Raw genomic sequence first — 18055 nt, forward strand, 5'->3', positions numbered from 1 at the left:
TCTGCGGAGAGGGCACAGCCCTTCTAAGCAGAAAGATGGCAAGTCCAGGAAGGTGGCCATGTGAAAGGCCCCGGATGGTCCTGGGGCCAGACAGGGAAAGACTGAGCCACTAGCAGGGTTTGAGGAAGCCCTGCCGGCCTTGTCCTCCCAGAGGCACAGTCCCAGGGAGTGGCCTGAACCCCCTGTCAAGCCACCCCCCCTCCGACAGCCGTGCTCATCTGGTATTGGGGTAGCTCAGCTCCCACAGATGGAAGTCGGGGCACGAGGCAGCCCCCCACGCCCACGGCCCTCCCCCTGCTTCGGGTCCTGCCCTGGGACAGGCAGCGATTGGGGGTGGAGCGTCCACGTGTCACCATGACACTGAGCCCCACGAGATGACAGGGGTCATTTTTAAAAGCAAGTTCCCAGCCCAGGCCAACCTAAAACCCCGCCGGCTCTAGATGCCCTGTGAACGGTCTCTGCAAGGGCGCCCAGTCTGAGATGTGGCCCTAAGAAAGCTGCCTTCCAGGAATCAGAAGCCAGGGTGAAAATGAGCTCCTCTCGGATCACAGCTGGGAGCCCGAGGGAGACGTCTTTCTCCTGGGAGTAGCCGTGGTCCTTTATGTCACTGTGCCGCCTCCGCTTACAGAGCCCACGCACCCGTCCTGTCTGGCTGATCCTGCCCTGGCTTGTTCCCCTCCTTCAGGTGTGCGAGCCGAGCGTCAGGTCGTTTGGTGAACAAAGATGACTCCCCTCTCCGCTCAGGGGGCCCTGGGGCTAACTGCCTCGTCCCTGAGTCACCTTCGTGCTGGACAGAAGGGAGCCTGTGTCCAGCTGCAGAACCTGGGCCCCTCCCCGCTTCCTCATTTGTTTTTGGAGCTTTGCTTTACAAATCATCTGGCCACCCCTCCTGCAATTTCCCTCAGCCGCTAAGAATAGAGCCAGGGCTGGGAACGGCCCCTCCCCGAGGCCCATGCGGTGCTCTGTGCCAGGCAGCGGGGCCCCCACGCCCTGGACCTCCATGCTCTGGCTCTCCCTTGCTCTCAGAGCAGCCCCTGGAGACAGAGACCAGCCCGCAGGGACATTGAGGAGCGGAAGGAAGGGCTGTGCTGAGCACACCCGAGATGCAGAGGCCGAGGGAGCCACCGCTGTGCCCCCCAGGGCAAAGGACTCGGGACCCCTCCCCGCCTCTCCCCCTCCACAGCTTGCCCGCTGTGCAGGCAGGTCCTCTGTGATGAAGGGGGTGTATCTCAGGCCCTCGCAGGCCACGCACCCCCTTCTTTGTGCAGGGGCCTTGGCCGGCCACCTGTTGTTAATCTAGCCCTGGTAATCCATTCTGTACTGTGTCAGCAGTTCAAAAGGGCACTGTTAGTATTTTTTGCCGACTTCAATTAACGTGAGATTTCAGAGGCCCCTCTGATCGCATTTCATCTGTCACAAGTCAGGAACAAAACAGACAGGTTCCAGTTGAGAGAAGGAGGGAGTAAGCGTTTATTGCAAACAACAACCAAACAGACAGTTTGGACTGGGCCCAGCCGGGTGCCCTGGGAGCGTCCAGCTGCTTCCGCTCTCCCTTTGGCCCCACGCCTGGGCCCCAAGTCCCCCCCTCCTCAACACGCCGCCCCCCAAAAGGATGTAAGTGCAATAACTTACTTAAAAAGTCAGGAACGTCTCCTTTTAATATTTCGCTATAATGTCGTTACATGGTGGTATAGGCAGTAAAACTTTACAGAACCGACCTGAATTTTTTATACATTTTTCTGAATTTTTAATGTATTTTTAATATATATTTTTAATATTCCACCCCAGGCCATTAAGCTAAAGGAAAAGTTGCGTTTATACAGGGTTAAAATATCTTACAGTGGGGAACAGTCCGTACTGGCCGAGGTTCGTGCTCCGTCGGCTGTCTTCAACCCCTGCGCACCCCAACGGACTCTTAGACTCTGAAAACTGTCCTTCAAAATCAGTAGTATAAAGACCTAGCTCCACGGACGTCAGTGAGGGGGGAGAAGGGAGAGGGCACGATTAGGTCACGGCGTGTTCTCTGGAATTCTTTCTTCCCTACAGCATCCTAATGAAGTGTCAGTGTGACTTTGAAAAGCAAGGTTTTGTTGTCTTCTCCTTTCCCTCTTTTATGGTCGTGGATTATTCTCCTGGGGCCCAGGTTGCCAGTCATCCTCCCCGAGCTGGACCAGTTTGCCTTTGCGCTTGACTGTTGTGCGCAGCAAGCAGCCCACAAAGCCCAGAGCATCTTGCAAGATGGTCTCCTGACAACCCAGCCCAGAGCACAAATGGCGGCTCTGTAAGGAGAGTACATGGTATTTTTCATGGAAAAGCTCCTCTTGTCCACCCAGCCGAAATGAGGGCAGAGGGGACACCGCGGCTGGGCCCAGTGCGGCCACGGCAGTGTGTGCTGGGGACCCAACCCACGCCTGCTGCCCCTGCCCCCTTGCAGTGTCTTTGAACTAACCTGGCCGCTGTGCTCCCCGCAGCCGGAGGCATGACGGTGAGAGCTGAGGATCAAGTATGGTTGAAAGGATTCAAGGGAAGTTACAGAGCCCGTGTCCTCTGTGTCGCTGAAGACTCGGAGACCAGCCTCTCCAGGCACCCCCAGAGCCTCTCCTCCCGTGCCCTGGGAGTGGTGATGGCATCTGAGGGCGGCAGCAGCACCTACGTGTGAGGCCTTGGCCGCCCAGACTCACTCCCAGCAGAGATCAGAAGCTCCCAGTGTTGGGGGCGCTGCCCGCGGGTCTGCCAGCCACCCATCCCTCCAGCTTTGCATCGCCGGCTCCTCTGAGACCTTAGGCAAAGAGCCAGAGGCACTCCTCACCTTCTCAGCTTATTCACTGAGCAGCGACCCACGGAGCAGGCCCATTCTCCTCTCTGCCTGCCTTCACGAGCCGCGGCTCCTGAGAAAGCCAGCCGGCCTGCCCGGAGGGGCCCCCAAGCTGGCTTTGTCATCACAGGAGCTGCTGGGGGACGCCTCCCGCCCTAGAGCGCAGAAGCCTGGGCCTAGCCACCCGACTGGGAGGGAACCAGAGAGACGGCTGAGGAGGGGGCTCCGTCAGGGAGCTGAGTGGCTGCGTGAGCTCGCCCCGTGCCTCTCTCAGCTTTGCCTCGGCTTGAACACGGCCCAGGGCAGTCCCCGTTCCACTGGGGCGGGGGTCTTCTCATCTCCGTTGTGAAGGGATTGGACCAACTGGAGGGTTTCCAGTCTCTCCCAGCTGGGCGATCTGTGATTCTCAGAGTGTTAGGCAGGACCCAGAGGTCTGGCACGGGGCGAGGACAGGCCTGGGGCTGGGCGGCTACCTGTCGGGGGATGAACAGGGACCTTTTGCACCGGCATTTTAATCGTAAACACTGGGCTGTGTTGGTGGGACGAGCAGCCAGAGCCCCAATACCTTCTGCTATTAGAGGCCTTTTCTTCTCAAGCTTTTTGGTTGAAATCTGCCTGACTTAGCTAGCCCAGCCAGAAAGCAGACACACAGAGGAGTGGAGCTCTGGGGGTCCCTTCCAGAAAAATCCACAGAGAGCCCTCCCTCTCTCCCCTCCTTCTCTGGAGTTCTACTTCTCTTTCTCTTTGTACTGATTCCCTCCGGGTGAGAACAGACCTATGGTGAACATCCCCCTCGTGTCCTTCCGCAGCCACTAGGGCACTGATGGAGGACACGGGGGGCTGTCCCTAGCCTTCAGCAATGTCTTCCTTTCCCTTCCTGGATTCTGAGGAGTCGGAGTTATTTCAGCGAAGCTCAGAACTGGAAGAGACTTCCGAAGAGCCAGGCCAAGACCCTCCAACATATGAAGCGCTTACAGCCAAGCCTCCAAGAGCATTTAATTCACTGTCCGAGACCCTTGCCACTTCTCAAAGATGGATTTGCGAGTGATGGTTCACAGAGGGGTGTGACTCTTATCAAGTGAGGCCCCAGCCTGGTCCCTCCCCAGCCTGCTTTCTGGAGCAGACGAGGACACAGGCAGAGCTGGAGGCCGCGACGCCCCCCAAACCTCCTGCAGCTCCGGGCGAGCACCTCAGTCTTCTCCCCCCAACCCGAGGGGCCGCCCTGTGGCCAGGCCCTGGCCCGGCGCACCCGGCCCTCCTCGCTGATAGGGTCAAGGGAGAAGGTGGAAGAGCCAAGCATTTCTCCCCAGGGTTGCCTGCTGGAAGGACCTCCCAGGGCTCTGAAAGGCCTGCCTCGGAAGACGGGTACCGTGGGCCACAAGCTGAGGTGGCAGCTTGGACCTGGTGCCAGAACCCAAGCTGCAGGTCTTAAGCGAGGCAGGCGTGGAGCCCCCCACGGAAGGAGGCCCTTCCTGCGGGCAGAGAAAACGGCTTCCCAAGGGCGTCCTGTCTCCACACCCGGGACGGAGCCTGTGACCAGAGTAGCTCGGCCCATAAGCCCTTCCAGAGGCTGGAGAGGGGCTGAGATTTCCGATCCCCCAGGGAAGGAGGGTGTCTGCCCCAAGCCTGGAGGCACATGGAGCCCCACCTGCGTGGAAGACTCTGGGTGGTTCGTGCTGCCCGGAGACGGCTGGGCAGGGCAGGCAGGCTGAGCAGCGGAAGGGCCCACCTGCTGTCTGGAGGCCAAGTGCGGGCACAGGACCTCTGGCAAATCCTGCACGCTGCTCCTGACCCTCCGCTGCCGTGACCCCAGGCCCTAGCTTGTATGTCTGAGGTGTACGTCCTTCCATGCCGGGCCACTGCTCAGCAGCCCTGGCAAGTGACCAGGGTGGGGTAAGGGAGGGACAAGCATCTCCAGATCCTCCTGGAAGGGCCTGCCCGGGGAGCCGTCACCCTGCCCATAGTGGGTGTCAGGGGGCGGAGAGCGGGAGTGTGCGCACGTCCCCTGCCCCTACCCGGCCCTCCCTGCAGGCCTCTTCTCTCTAGAAGCTTTTCTTCTCCAGCACCGTGGGAACCGTGGGTGGTCTGTGTCCTCCCCCTGCAGTGTTTGCAAAGTCTCCGGGGTCCAAGGAAGTGGGAACGTGTCCCCTGGGCACTGTCCACCCTCCTAGATGCCAGCATTGCTGGGTGACAGCAGGATTCTGTGGCTCTCCTCCTCTGCCCGCTCCCTCTGGGGGTGTCCAGCACTGGGGACCGCCAGGACGGGGACTCCTCGCCACTCAGGGTGAAGGCGAGGCAGGTGCCTTGGGTCCCGGAGGTCGGATTCCACGGGCTTTTAGGAGAAGGAGGCGGGAGAGCAGGAGGCTGAGTCTGCAGGGCAGCCTGTCCCTCAGACACAGCCACCCAAGGGCCTGGGGACCATGGACCGCACAGAGGAGGGCAGGCCGGTCGGCCGCGCTGTTGCCGCTGCTGGGTCTGGACTGGAATCTGAACTTGACTCAACGGTCAAACCGGGCAGGGCAGAGGAGCGGAGTGGGGAGAAGGGGTCTTCAGCTTATAATGGATGCAAAGCTGCGAAACGGCCACCCGGCTTCCTCCATGGCCACTGGCCAGGAGCAGGGGTCCTGGCCTCAGGGCCAGCGAGGGCCAGGGTCGGCTGCCCCCTCCCTTCCTGCAGTGTGCGGGCCTCAGACTCGGGGCGGCTGAAAGTGCTGGGGTCAGGCCCCTGGCCCAGGCCAGGTTCCTAAGAGGGGCGTCGAGTGGGAGGCTGGGGGCCTGGAGAGCAGGGGCGCGGCCCGGCCCCGAGGTGGGAGGGCGCGGGGAGGGGGCGCAGGGGCTCTGTCATGTGGCCCAGGAGATGGCCGCGCTGTGTTCCTTGGCCTTCATGCGCAGGGCCGCGATGCTCGAGGTCTTGCGGTCCGGCTCGCCGTTGAGCTCGTAGCCGTTGAGCCCCGGGCTGAGGCCGGCGGCTCCGAACAGGCTGCCCATGTGCGTCTGGCCCACGTGACTGCCAGCCCCAGACACGCTCAGGAAGTCGGTGACGCCGCTGGCCCCAGAGCCAGGGGGGTGGGCGTGAGGGGACATGCAGGCGGGCACTGGGTCGCAGGGGACCACACAGGCTGGCACGGGCGAGGCGGCCCCGTTGTTGCCGATCCAGGATGGGTTCTGAATCTGGGGAGAGGGAAGGGAGAGATGTCACAGGCTGCCGGGGCTGGGGGCGGCACGTAAGGGGCTTCCCCGTCCCCTGGATGACCTCTCCCTGTGGCCAAGCCCGGGCTCCATGCTCCCTCTGGCTGCTCTGTTCCCAGGGCCAGGCTAACAGCAGAGAGAAATTCTGTTTTAAGGAGTGAACTTCAAACTTCATCCAGGATCCAGCAAAAGGGCTGCCCTCGGGGCATGACTAGGCAGCTGAGGACAGTCCCACCTCAGCTGGCTGGGTTCCTCATTCTAGATTCCACTGCAGACTTCGTCTCTCCATCCGTGGACTCCTTAAGGTCAGCCACTGTGTCTTCCTCACCTCTGGCTCCTCCCCAGCCTGGAGCATCCTGACCAGTGGGAGCTGACCTGAACTTGGAGACCTTTGGCCTTGGGAATATGGGCTCTGGGCTTGTAGGTTGTGGTGTGAAGAGGGTGGGGTGGGCAGTGGGGGCCTAAATCTCCCAGGAGCCAAGGTCCGTGGCTGAGGTGTCAGGGGCTGATGCCCTTGAGGCTTCAGAACTAACTCAGGACAGGAGGGGCTGCCTCAGGAGGCCGTGAGTGCCCGAGAGTGGATGGATGGATGGATGGATGGATGGATGGAGCCAGGCTGGGTGCCTGCATGCCTTGGGGGCATGGAGGATGCTCAGACAGTGGGTGGGGGTTCAACTGGACATCTTCTCTTCCAGCTGTGAAGCTGTAATCTCTTTCCCCTCCCCAGCTTCCACCTCTGGACCCCACTTTCCTCTAAGCATTTATGAGGAGGGAGAACCGAGGAATCAGCCAAAAAGCCCTCTCTCCAAGAGTCCTGGGTGGAGGGCAGGGTGAGCGCGACGAGCTCGGAGGAGGAGACTGAGCACCTCTCAGCTGTGTGCAGGGGATCCTCGGTGGCCCTCGGCAGCTTCTGCCGGCCTGTCCCCCACACAGTGTAATACACTTGGGGAAAGCACCTCAAAGCAGAATGAGGAGGGAACTCTGCCCCAGATCCCACGGAGCGCTGTCATGGCAACAAGACCTGCTGGCAGATCGGCCTGCCACATCCCTTGGGTTGGTTGTATTGGTGATGGGGAACTGGTTGGCCTTCCCCACCTCCTCTTTCAAGGGGTCTGGGGCACGTGCTGTGTGGAACTGCGGGTGAGAGGGAGATACCACCCTGTGCTGTGTCTCTCCCTCCAGCGCATGAGCTCAGGCAGCAGAGAGCAAGGCCAAGCAGCCAGGGCTGGAGGTCCACACTCCAGGGGCAAGAGGGAGGCTGGGTTTGGGGAAGGAGAGGGGTGAAAGGGATGAAGCAACGTAGCAAGCGTTGATGCAGATGGCGTGTGTGCATGAGACACCCCACATTCCTCAGCCGCACCCCTAGGCCTGGCCCCTGACCCCTTCTGTATGAGTCCTGGAGGGGGAGGGGCAGAGCTGGTCCAGGTGGGGCGCCCAGGAACGATATGCTGGCACAGCCCTGGGACAGGGAGAAGTAAGGGAGGCTTAGGAAGAGTTTGAGAAGGATCGGGGGTGGGGGGAGGACGCAAGGGGGTGAAGGGGCACGTGTGTGTGTGATGGATGGAAACTAGACTATTGATGGCGAACACGATGCAGCCTATGCAGAAGCCGAAATATAGTCACGTGCATCTGAAATTTACACAATGTTATAAACCAAGGCGGCCTCAATAAAATAACAAAAAATAATAACTTTTCTTTAAAAAAATGGAAACTTAGGAAGGCCTGTGCCACTGACTTGCTGCTGGGGGCGCCAGGCTTGGAGTCGACGGCAGAGGCTGTGCCCGGATGAGGGCTGGGAGAGAGGAAATGGCCACCTCTGCCAGACGGGTTGAGGGGTGTCAGGAATGGACTTGGTCCAAAATACATCTCCCCAGCATCCTGGGTGCCTGACAGTATTCGCCTCACTTTTCGTCCCTTTGCATCTCTCTGAGAACTCAAATGCCCCTGGAACAGGGCCCGGCTGACTGACCTCTAAGAAGATGCTCTGGGGGGATGGAAGGAGAAGACAGCCCGAAGCCTGGGGGCGCGGAGAGCAGGCAGGGCAAGCTTTTGGAAACCGTGTAATTCACAAAGTACTTTTGCGTTGTCTAATTGAGACCTCACAACAACCTTACCAAAGGACTGGGTGTGATAACACCCAGTTTCCAGGGGACGAAACTGAGGCTCAGAGCGCTGTGACTTGCCTGAAGGGAGAAAGATCTGGAGTTGGGACGATGACCGAAGTCTTGGGACTCAGAACCCGTGTTCCTTCCAGCCCTGCCGCAAGGCCCCCAGGTGTCAGGACTCCCTCTCGTGGGAGACACCCCGACGGTTCCAGACGGCCGTCGGCCAGCCGGGCTCTGGTGCCCACAGCGGAAATGGCAACAGCAGCGGAGGAGAAGCGCCTCTCACTACCCGACCTTCCCTTCCCTAAGTCCAGCCAAGCCGGGGTCAACGCTTGTGTCGCACAGAATCAGCTGGTATAAACAGACACACACCTGGGCTGGGCCTGAAGGGCAACTCGGGGCCATGAGTCCCAGCTCAGGGTCCCGGCCCTCCTCCGCGGTGCCCATTCTCGGCTCTCGAGCGCCCGGGGCCGGAGCGGGCAGCTGGGGCAGGGACTTACCTGGGCGTAGTTCTCAGCGCGCGTGAGGAGGGGCAGCTCGTAGGCGGTGGAGAAGTGGGTTCGAACCTGCTGCATCTGCCCGAAACGCTCCCTCTTCCTCCACTTGGCCCTCCGGTTCTGGAACCAGACCTGCAGGACAGAGCCGACGTCGCGGGGGTCAGGCCGGAGCCAGAGGCCTCGCCTTCAGCGGCGCAAGCCGGTCCCTCGAGCCCCGCCAGCAGGCCATGGGGCCACAGATAGGTGTCTGCTTCATCTTTATCCTCAAGAGCTTACGGTCTAGACGGAACGAGGCTGAGAGTCGGGAAGGCAGCTCACCCCCAACTAGCCGCGGCTGTGATCTTGGGCCTGGAACTTTCTTTTTGTAAGCCTCAGAATCTAGAGCAAGCAAGTGTCCCACACACACGTGCACCACGTCACTGGTCATCTTAGCCGCCATGTAACTACCCCCGACATGGTGCAGCCCCATCGGCTGGGGGCCAGAGGCCTGTGGAAACCGGATCAAAGCTGTGAACGCTCTTCCAGAAAGTCCTTCTACTAGAGGGTCACACACACAGTCTTGCCACATTTTTCCGAAACATTCCCGGCTCCCTGGGGCCTGTCCGTTGGCCCCGAGTCAGACTTCCTCCCTTCCTGGGCCCTCTCTGCAGCCCCTGTTGGAAGCAGCCCCCCAGCTCGGCACCCCCTGTGTCAAAGGTCCTCTGGGATAACAGGGCTTCCGCTGGGCGCCAGAGGCCGTCAGGGCGGCTTCGTGGAGGGGGGGATGGAGCTGGCCTCGAGTGTCGGCTGGAGGCAGGAGAGCCCAGGGCTGACTTTAGAAACAGCAGGGCACGTTCAGGAGGCCACGCTGCCCGGTTCGGGGGCACGGCGGGAGAAAGAGAATCACAGACGCAGGAGGCAGGTTGTGGGGGGCCTCCAAGGCCACGGGGAGGGGTCTGTCCTCTGCGCTGTCAGTGCAGGTGGCCCTGTGAAGTCTCGCACCCAAGACCGGCTGATGCTGAGGAATGGAAGCCCATCTGTCACTCAGCATGCGGGGGAGGCGTTGGCTCGACCGGGACCTGACAGGGAGGGTGGTCTCTGAGCCAGGTGTGTGAGCCAGGGTCTTGGGTGGCGGGGGGCAGGGGGGCACTGGGTCCTTCTCCTTTGCGGGAACGTTTCTGGCAAGCTGAGAGCTCTCCCAAGCTCGCCTTAGGGTTGCCAGCCCTGCCCAGGACTTGGGACCTGGGTGGGGGGGATGGCGGCAGGGAAGTGGGGGAGAAGGAGTGAGGAGGGACCCCTTCCCAGCCAGGAATGGCTTCAGGCTGAGTCAGAGGCGGGCCGCGGAGCTCCTGCAGGGAGACTCCTGTCTGCTTGATGGACACCTGCTGGCGGACTCGGGTGCAGGCGGGCACATGGGAGCAGCGCACCGCCTGCAGCCTCGTGGCGGGGCGCACAGCACAGGGAACCTCGGCTGCAGAGCTGCAAGGAGCCGCGGCAGGCTCTTCCCGGGCCTGGGCACCCGGGGAGCCTCTTTCCTTGGGATGGTCCCTGCTCTCCGGGTGCCAACACTTCCCGTCCATCATAGTCGAGTGGCTGCAGAGCCAGAATCCAAGGAGAGTGGAAAGAGCTCTCCACTGAGCACCGAGCATCCTCTGAGGAGGGAGACGGAGCCCGGCGGGAGACACGGACGGGCTCCCCACGGGGCAGCACAGAGGCTGCTCGGCCCATTCGGGCCTCAAGCGTAGCCGGGGACCGGAGCGGCCACTGGAGCGCCTGTACTGCCCATAGCCTCAGTGCCTGCATCTGGAAATGGGGCTAATATCTGCACTGACGTCCACACAGGGGTGGCGCTCGTAAAGCAGCAGCTGAGGTAATGAAAAATGCTGTCGCCGAGTCTTTAGAGAATTCACACTTATTTATTTATAGCTCCTGACCTTTCTGGCTGTCTTCTGCTGGAGGAAAGTAGTCAAAAAGGATGCGGTGTGTGTGTCACATGTTGGTGCAGGGAGGGTGGGGCTGCAGCTCTCTTCCCCCCTAGTCCCAAGTATACACGCGTGTGTGCATGAGTGTACACACACACACACGCACGCACACACACACGCATGCACACGTGCCAGCCGAGTCCATATCCTCCTCTGGACTCTGGTATGGGAGAAGCTGTCTTCCTGTGTCGTTCGTCCCTGGAGACGGGCCCTCTCCTGGGCTGGGGGTCTCAGGACCTGCCCCGCAGCCCCCCGGGGCCCCTTGTCCTCCGGGGGCTCCTGGGGTCCAGGCCTAGGCCACCCGCGGGGAGCCGAGGGCGGATCGGGTCTCCTCTCTGCGCTGCTGAAACGGGATCCCCCTTTATCAGCGGCCCGGCCGGGGCCTGGGCAGGATGAGAGAACGAATCCGACGGCTTGTTTTCATTTCATGTTTAATTTCCTGCAGGCTTAGCTCAGTCTTTCCGCTCGCTCCTCAGCCTCCCAGGGTTTTCTGGGGGGGGCGGGGAGCCGGGGGGAGGGGAGAAGCCCGCTGGAGGCTTCAAGATATATGGCTTCTCTCTTTCCTGGGGGGTGGGGAGAAGGCGAGAAGAAGTTTACGTGGGGGGTTTCCCGGAGTGTCTGGGCTCGGGTCTCCGGGTGGGGAGTGGAGGCGGAGAGATGCTGGAGGAGGTGTCACACAGGGTCTGGATGGGCCAAAGGGACGCAGAGCGAGCAGGGGGCCTACGATTGCGATTGCGGGAGGAGCGTGTGGGGGGAGCAGGAATGTGGGGGGGCTGGAGCTGGGTGTGGGGGAGGAGGAGGCGGGGAGAGGGGAGCCCCGGGTTATCTAGGAAGATAGACGAGCCGGCGGGGGAGAGACAGCGCTGGCTTTGGGAAGGGGGTGGAAGAGGGTCAGGCTGGAGGATTTATATGAGGGCTGAAGATGGAGATGGGAGGCAGCGGCCGCGGCCGTGGGGGAGCAGTCGCTAGGAGCAGAACTCTCGCCTCCTCCTCCGATTCCTGCCTCGCTGGTCTCAGCCCTGTGCCCGAGGCTGGAGCTGTCCTGCCCAGATGGAGGCTGGCACCAAGTTAGGCTCTCTGGTCTTCAATCTCCTCGCGCATCAATCAGGGGCCGTGGCAGAGGGTGTCCTCGTGGGCCCCTCCTGTGCTCACATTCTAGGGCCCTGAGGCTGGGAGCATCCGTCCCTTTCTGACCCCTGGAGCCTGGGGCTCTGAGAGCTCCCCCGAGATGCTCTGGGCCCCCAGGCCTGTCTCCACTGTGCAACCCCAGGGAGGAGAGCCGGCCGTGAGGGCCTGGGCTTCCAGCCTGCACGTTGCGCCGCAGGACCACCCCGCTCCCGGGCCCACCCTGGCCTGGGCCCGCTCAGCGCAGGCCTCTCCCCAAGGAACCAACCGTCTTGGCAGAGGCCTCACTAACCTAACCACAGCCCATCTGGGGCCAGGGCGGGGTGGCCCAGGGCGGGGAGGCCTCTGTCTTATTGTCTTCAGACACCAGCTGTGGAGATTGGAATCCCAGACAGCACAGAGAGGCCCCTGCAGCCCCCTGGAGCAGCGCCAAACCCCGGGCTTCCTCCCAGGAAAGGTCCATCTCGGGTCCCATCACCTCCTCCGTCCCCACCACACTCTAGCCAGGCACCTGGCTTCCCACCAGCTGAGTGCGGGCCCTGAACAAACTCAGCAGAGGCAGGAGGGGGTTCCATCCCCACTTCCTCCACCTCCCGGGGCACTGCCAGGCTCATGGCTCAGCCCAGAAGTCTGACGCACATCAAGATCCCACCCACCCTGCTGCCTTGGACAGAGAAAAGGCTCAGAACAATCTGGCCTGTGTCCTGGTACAGCAAACTAAAGTAAAAGAAGCACTGGGCTGGAACCCAGGAGTCTCGGATTCCAGTGTCAGCACTGCCACTGAGTCACTGGTCCTGAGTTGCCTGATCACAGGCAATCCACTTCCCACCTCTGGACCTCCTCTTCCTCGTTATCAGATGAGAGGACCAGGTGATCCTTTCTAATATTAACATTCTGTAACTCTTTGAGCCTCCCTTTAGAAGATATGTAATAATACACCAGGGTTTCCCTTTTTGCCCTGGCTGCTAGGGAGCTCAGGGGTGAAATCAGTGCTCAGTGGCAACTATGATCCTAAGCCTAGATTCCTTTTTTTTTTTTTCAAAGATTGGCACCTCAGCTAACGACTGTTGCTAATCTTCTTCTTTTTTTTTTTTACCCCCCTTGCTTTTTCTCCCCCAGTACCCCCAGTACATAGTTATATATTTTAGTTGTGGGTCCTTCTAGTTGTGGCATGTGGGACGCCGCCTCAACGTGGCCTGATGAGTGGTGCCATGTCTGCGCCCAGGATCCGAACCTGTGAAACCCTGGGCCGCCAAAGGCAGAGCATATGAACTTAACCACTCGGCCACGGGCCCGGCCCCTAAGCCTAGATTCTTGACATAATTACTTTCCCATTTCATGACATTATTCTTGTTCTTAGATGAAAATAATAAATCCTTAATTGTAGGCTGCCTCAGTTCTCTTTTGGAAGTAGGCATAAAGCTGTGTGTGTGCGAGAACACACTATTTTAGCTGTATGGTGGTGACTGAAAAATACTAGACGTGCCCTAGTGTCATTTCCACATTTTGGACTGGAAAGGCCATCCCTCTTTTGAAACTAAGTGAATTCTACTCCTGGGCACTCCCATCCATTTGTTAGAGAGCATGTGTGCAACACACATATGCACACACATGTGTACACACACACGGAAAATGAACGGGTTCACCCCACACCGACACGGCAGCTACAGGAATGTCCCACGACCAGCCTCCAAATCCACTGGCTGGCGCCCAGGCTGGACTCTCGGGTTCCGGTCCAGACTCCGAGACACCTGAGGTCACACGGCTGGTCGTCCCGCCGCCAGTGAGAGAGTGGGTGTGGGAGGGCTTCCGGAATCCCAGGCAAGCCGGCTGCCCTGCCTTCCTTCCGCCAGCATTCGCCAGGCATGGGAGAGGAACCGAACAGGCAGCCTGGCCTCGGCGACAGGATTGACCAGCATGACTGTTCAGAGTCACTTTGGGGCCCTGCAGTTTCTGGATGGCTCCGTATTTACTGAGAACTGCCCATCCTTTTTCACGTTGGCCATTTAGATGGAAAAGTCCCTGGACCTGTTACAAAAGCCTCTGCCTCGTGAACCAGAACACGGTGGAGACTGGTGGCCCTTTGCTTGACGCGTGAGAAGCACCCTGCCGAAGGTTCTTCCGTAAACTAACGCAATGGGGGGTGCCCTGGGGGCCTGGTGAGTGATGCGGGGCTCTTGGTCCTGGCACTGAGAGGCCCAGACTGCCGTACTGAGCTGTGCTGCTTTAAAAAAATCCGTGGGCCAGCCCCGGTGGTATAGTGGTTAAGTTCAGTGTGCTCCAATTTGGTGGCCTGGGTTTGGATCGCAGGTGCGCACCTACATGGCTCACCTGCCAGGGGCCATGCTGTGGTGATGGCTCACATACAAAAAGAGGAAGATTGGCAGTAGATGTTAGCTCAGGGGGAATCTTCCTCAGAAAGAAAAAAATTCTTCTTTGCTCTCCCACTGGAGGGAGGAAAAACTGCTATATGACAGCACCACATTTGCTGTATCTAACACACTTTGGGTTGGAAACGCAACTGAGCATGACATTTATTTTGTGTTAAGCTGAAGCTTGAGCTCTAGTGCATGGATTTCATCACCTGTATTTTGGTTACTTGGAGATCTTGGCTTCCTTTCTGGGTCTTTCTTTCTTTCTTTTTTTTTTGAGGAAGATTAGCCCTGAGCTAACATCTGCCGCCAATCTTCCTCTTTTTGCTGAGGAAGACTGGCCCTGAGCTAACAACTGTGCCCATCTTCCTCTACTTTATATGTGGGACGGTTGCCACAGCATGGCTTGACAAGCGGTGCCATGTCCACACCCGCGATCTGAACCAGCAAACCGTGGGCTGCCAAAGAGGAACGTGCGAACTTAACTGCTGTGCCACCAGACCGGCCCCCATTTCTGGTTCTTTCTTTGCTGTAATTACATGCAGGGAGGGGGGACACACCTCTCTGGACAAAGGAGTCAATCGGTCTACAAATATTTATGTTTTGCCCTATTGCTCTGAGTTCAGCCTTCTCTAATTGGTAGGGATACAGTGATGAACAATGAGACAGTACCTGCCCTCAAGGGACTTACATTCTAGTGGGAGGAGACAAGATAATTTAAGCCAGTCATAGATTCTATAAAGAAGATAAAATAAGACAATGTGGTAGAAGGTGACCTGGTTTGGTTGTATTGTGTTGTGTTGGGTTGTGTGGAGCTGTGTTGAGTTGGGTTGGGTTGTGTCGTGTTGGGTTCTGTTGGGTCGTATTCAGTTGTGTTGGGTTCTGTTGTTTTGAATTGTGTTGGTGTGGGTTACATTGAGTTGTGTTGAGCTGTGTTGGGTTGTATTGAGCTATGTTGCATTCTCTTGTTTGGGTTCTGTTAGGTTGTGTTGAGTTGAGTTTTGTTGCATTGTATTGGGTTGTGTTGAGTTGGGTTGGGTTGTGCTGAGCTGTGTTGGGCTGCGTTGAGTTGTCTTGGGCTCTGCTGTGTTGAATTGTGTTGGTTTGGGTTACTTTGAGCTGTGTTGGGCTGTGTTGTGTTGAATTGTGTTGGTTCGGGTTACTTTGAGCTGTGTTAGGTTGTGTTGAGTTGTGTTGCATTGTACTGAGTTGTGTTGAGCTGTGTTGCATTCTCTTGTTTGGGTTCTGTTGTGTTGCTTTGGGTTATGTTAAGTTGTGTTGAGTTGAGTTTTGTTGCATTGTATTGGGTTGTGTTGAGTTGGGTTGGGTTGTGTTGAGCTGTGTTGGGCTGTGTTGAGTTGTCTTGGGCTCTGCTGTGTTGAATTGTGTTGGTTTGGGTTACTCTGAGCTGTGTTGGGCTCTGTTGTGTTGAATTGTGTTGGTTTGAGTTACTCTGAGCTGTGTTGGGCTCTGTTGTGTTGAATTGTGTTGGTTCGGGTTACTTTGAGCTGTGTTGGGTTGTGTTGAGTTGTGTTGCATTGTACTGAGTTGTGTTGAGCTGTGTTGGGTTGTGTTGAGTTGTATTGGGCCCTGTTGGTTGAATTGTGTTGGTTTGGGTTACTGTGAGCTGCGCTGGGTTCCGTTGGGTTGGCTGTTGTGGTTGTTGAGTGGTGGGAGGGGGCTACTGCTTTAGCCACAGTGGTTGGGAAGACTTCTCAGAAGAAGTATAAGTTGGGAACAGAAAGATGGAGGAGGCAGCCCTCTGGTAGAAAGCAGAGCTGACTATTCTGTGTCTGCCTGTTGGGCTGCTGTGAACGTCATTACGTTTATCCTGGTTCCTTTCTAAGAGCGGGCTTCCACAGCACAGACAGTCATCCCCTGCTTCGTGACAGGGCCTGGACTCTGGCACCATGGGGAGCCCAGAAACACAGCTAACAGGCTTCCTGCCCCTCCACCGGGGCCTCCTCCTTCCACCCCCTCCCACAGCGCAGAAGCCGAGAGTAAGGCGGGTCAGAGCAGACTTGCTCGGGCTGCAGCAGGAGCATGAGGGGCTGGCCGGGGGCCTCCCAGGCTCTCCTTGGAGTGAGGGCACGAAAGCTCTGGGGCCGTCGAGGGACAGTCGAAGGTCCCGGCTCCAGGCACGAGCCCAGGGGAGACCCCGCTCTCCCACCCTCCCCGGGTGCCCCCACTGACCTGCACGCGGGCCTCGGTGAGGTCCGTCCTCATGGCCAGCTGCTCCCGCGCGTACACGTCGGGGTAGTGCGTCTTTTGGAAGACCTTCTCCAGCTCCTCCAGCTGGTAGCTGGTGAAGGTGGTACGGTTGCGCCGCTTCTTGCCCTTGTTGCTCTCCGAGTCGGCCTTCTCCAGCGGGCTGGGCAGGTCGGCGCTGGCGCGGTCCTGGGGCCCCTTCACGCCGGCGTCCTTCACACTGAGGTAGCTGCTGTCCATCCCCACGGTGTCCGAGTCGGGCGGCAACTCCGGCTCACCCAGGGAGCTCTCTTTGGCTGAGGGGGGAGGAAGCAAGATCAGAAACCAGTGTCTGAACCAGGCGAGAGAGGAGGGAGGGGTCGGAGTCATCGCCCGCCTTTCCCCTTCAGAGCCTCGTTGGAGGCGAGGTCAGGAGACCCGGCTTCTAATCCTGGCTTGCCATTAACATGCTGTGTGATCTTGGGCAAGTCCCTTCCCTCTCTGAGCCTCTCTGCCATCATCTCAGAATGGGCCCCTTTCAGCACCAATGTTGTGTGACTCTGAGTCAGCCAATCTGACCTCTATGACCTTGAATCCCCACCCCGCTGACCCTGGGGTCCTCCCTCTAGAAGGACCCCCTTTGCCAGAACTTCTCTGGGCATCAAGGATGCTGACCCAGTGACTTGGACTCCTGGGGTGGACACTTCCTGGGGTGGACAACTTATTCAGCCGCCACATTGGGCCCAACTGGGCTGGGGTGAGGAGGAGAGGCCAGCAACGAGGCAGACGGGAAAGCCCCTCCTATCCTGGCCTGGGCCCGGGGGGCTCAGCGGGAGCTGTGGACACGGTGCCCCCAAGAATCCAGCGCTGGGGGTTCCTGTCCCTTTGTCCTCCACACTGGTCTCTCCAGTTGTCCCAGCAGTGTCCTGCCCGCTCCGGGCGGGGACTGTGTTTCCTGGGGTGGCTGGGCGGGCCCCCGCAGGCCCACGATGCTGACACGCGGGCCCCCATGGGTTTCCACAAACAGCTCGCGGCCTGGGCCCACAGCCACAGAGTGGGGCCCCATGGCCGACTCCTCGATGCTCAGAGCTGGGAACGACCAGTCCCCTGGTGCAGGTCCAGGATGAGGAGGCGGAGGACGGGATGGGCGGGTGGGTGGGGGGGAGCTTGTCCACAGCAAATAGCCCCCTTAGCACCCTGGACGGACACCCTCATCTCAGAGGTTAGCGTGGACTCTGAGGCCGGCACCAGGCGGTGAATCCCACAGGACGACACTCCAGCTGCGTGCTTCGGGTCTCTTGTGCCTCAGTCTCCCCCTCTATAGAGTGAGGATGAAGCGACCTGCAGGACCTTCCTCGTCAGGTGGTTGTGGATTAAAGAGGCCGGCATGCGAAGGACTCAGCGTGGAGCCGGCCGTGCAGGTTTCTGCTGGTACTGTTTTTCCCAGTTCTGGTTGGACTCTCGGGCATCAGAGGCCTCCGACCCTGGAGAAGTCCTCCAAGTGGGCAGGCTGTCCTCTGAGCACCTGGATGCAGGAGCATGCGCCGGCGCCACGGGAAAGGCGCTGCACTGGTGTGTGGAGACGGTGCGAGCCCCCCCCTCCGAGCCACAGTCCCTTGTCTGACTCTTGTAGCGTGAGATAATGTACAAGATGGATAAGACACGCGTAGGGGCATCTGAGAAGCCTTTCTCATGCACAAGCTCTGACCATCACAAGCAGGTGCGGTTGGGGTGAGCACCCACCACTCTGACCCTCGGTTTCCTCTTCTGGGAATAGGTTCGAGTGGCGGGCGTTAAGTGTCAG

The 18055-nt window shown here is 59.2% G+C and overlaps 1 protein-coding gene across 3 annotated transcripts in view; it reads right to left on the reverse strand.

The window, feature by feature from the left end:
- Positions 1-1446: 1446 nt before the first annotated feature.
- The window catches only part of ALX4 (ALX homeobox 4), a 45924-nt gene continuing 29315 nt past the window's right edge, over positions 1447-18055 (reverse strand). The window contains exons 2-6 of one of the 3 annotated variants that reach the window (XR_011423852.1): positions 16258-16568; positions 8610-8738; positions 8119-8187; positions 2450-5986; positions 1629-2279 (exon numbers count right to left, since the gene is read on the reverse strand). Coding sequence is in view for 2 of the 3 variants with exons in the window: in XM_070229342.1 (XP_070085443.1) it covers positions 5657-5986; positions 8119-8187; positions 8610-8738; positions 16258-16568 (839 nt within the window). In the remaining variant the exon portion in view is untranslated. Of the gene's footprint in view, positions 5987-8118; positions 8188-8609; positions 8739-16257; positions 16569-18055 lie in introns of all 3 variants that reach the window. The other 2 variants (XM_070229342.1, XM_070229343.1) reach the window with 2 other exon arrangements.

This window comes from Equus caballus, chromosome 12 (genome assembly GCF_041296265.1).
Source record: "Equus caballus isolate H_3958 breed thoroughbred chromosome 12, TB-T2T, whole genome shotgun sequence".
In the NCBI taxonomy this organism is placed as follows: Eukaryota; Metazoa; Chordata; class Mammalia; order Perissodactyla; family Equidae; genus Equus; species Equus caballus.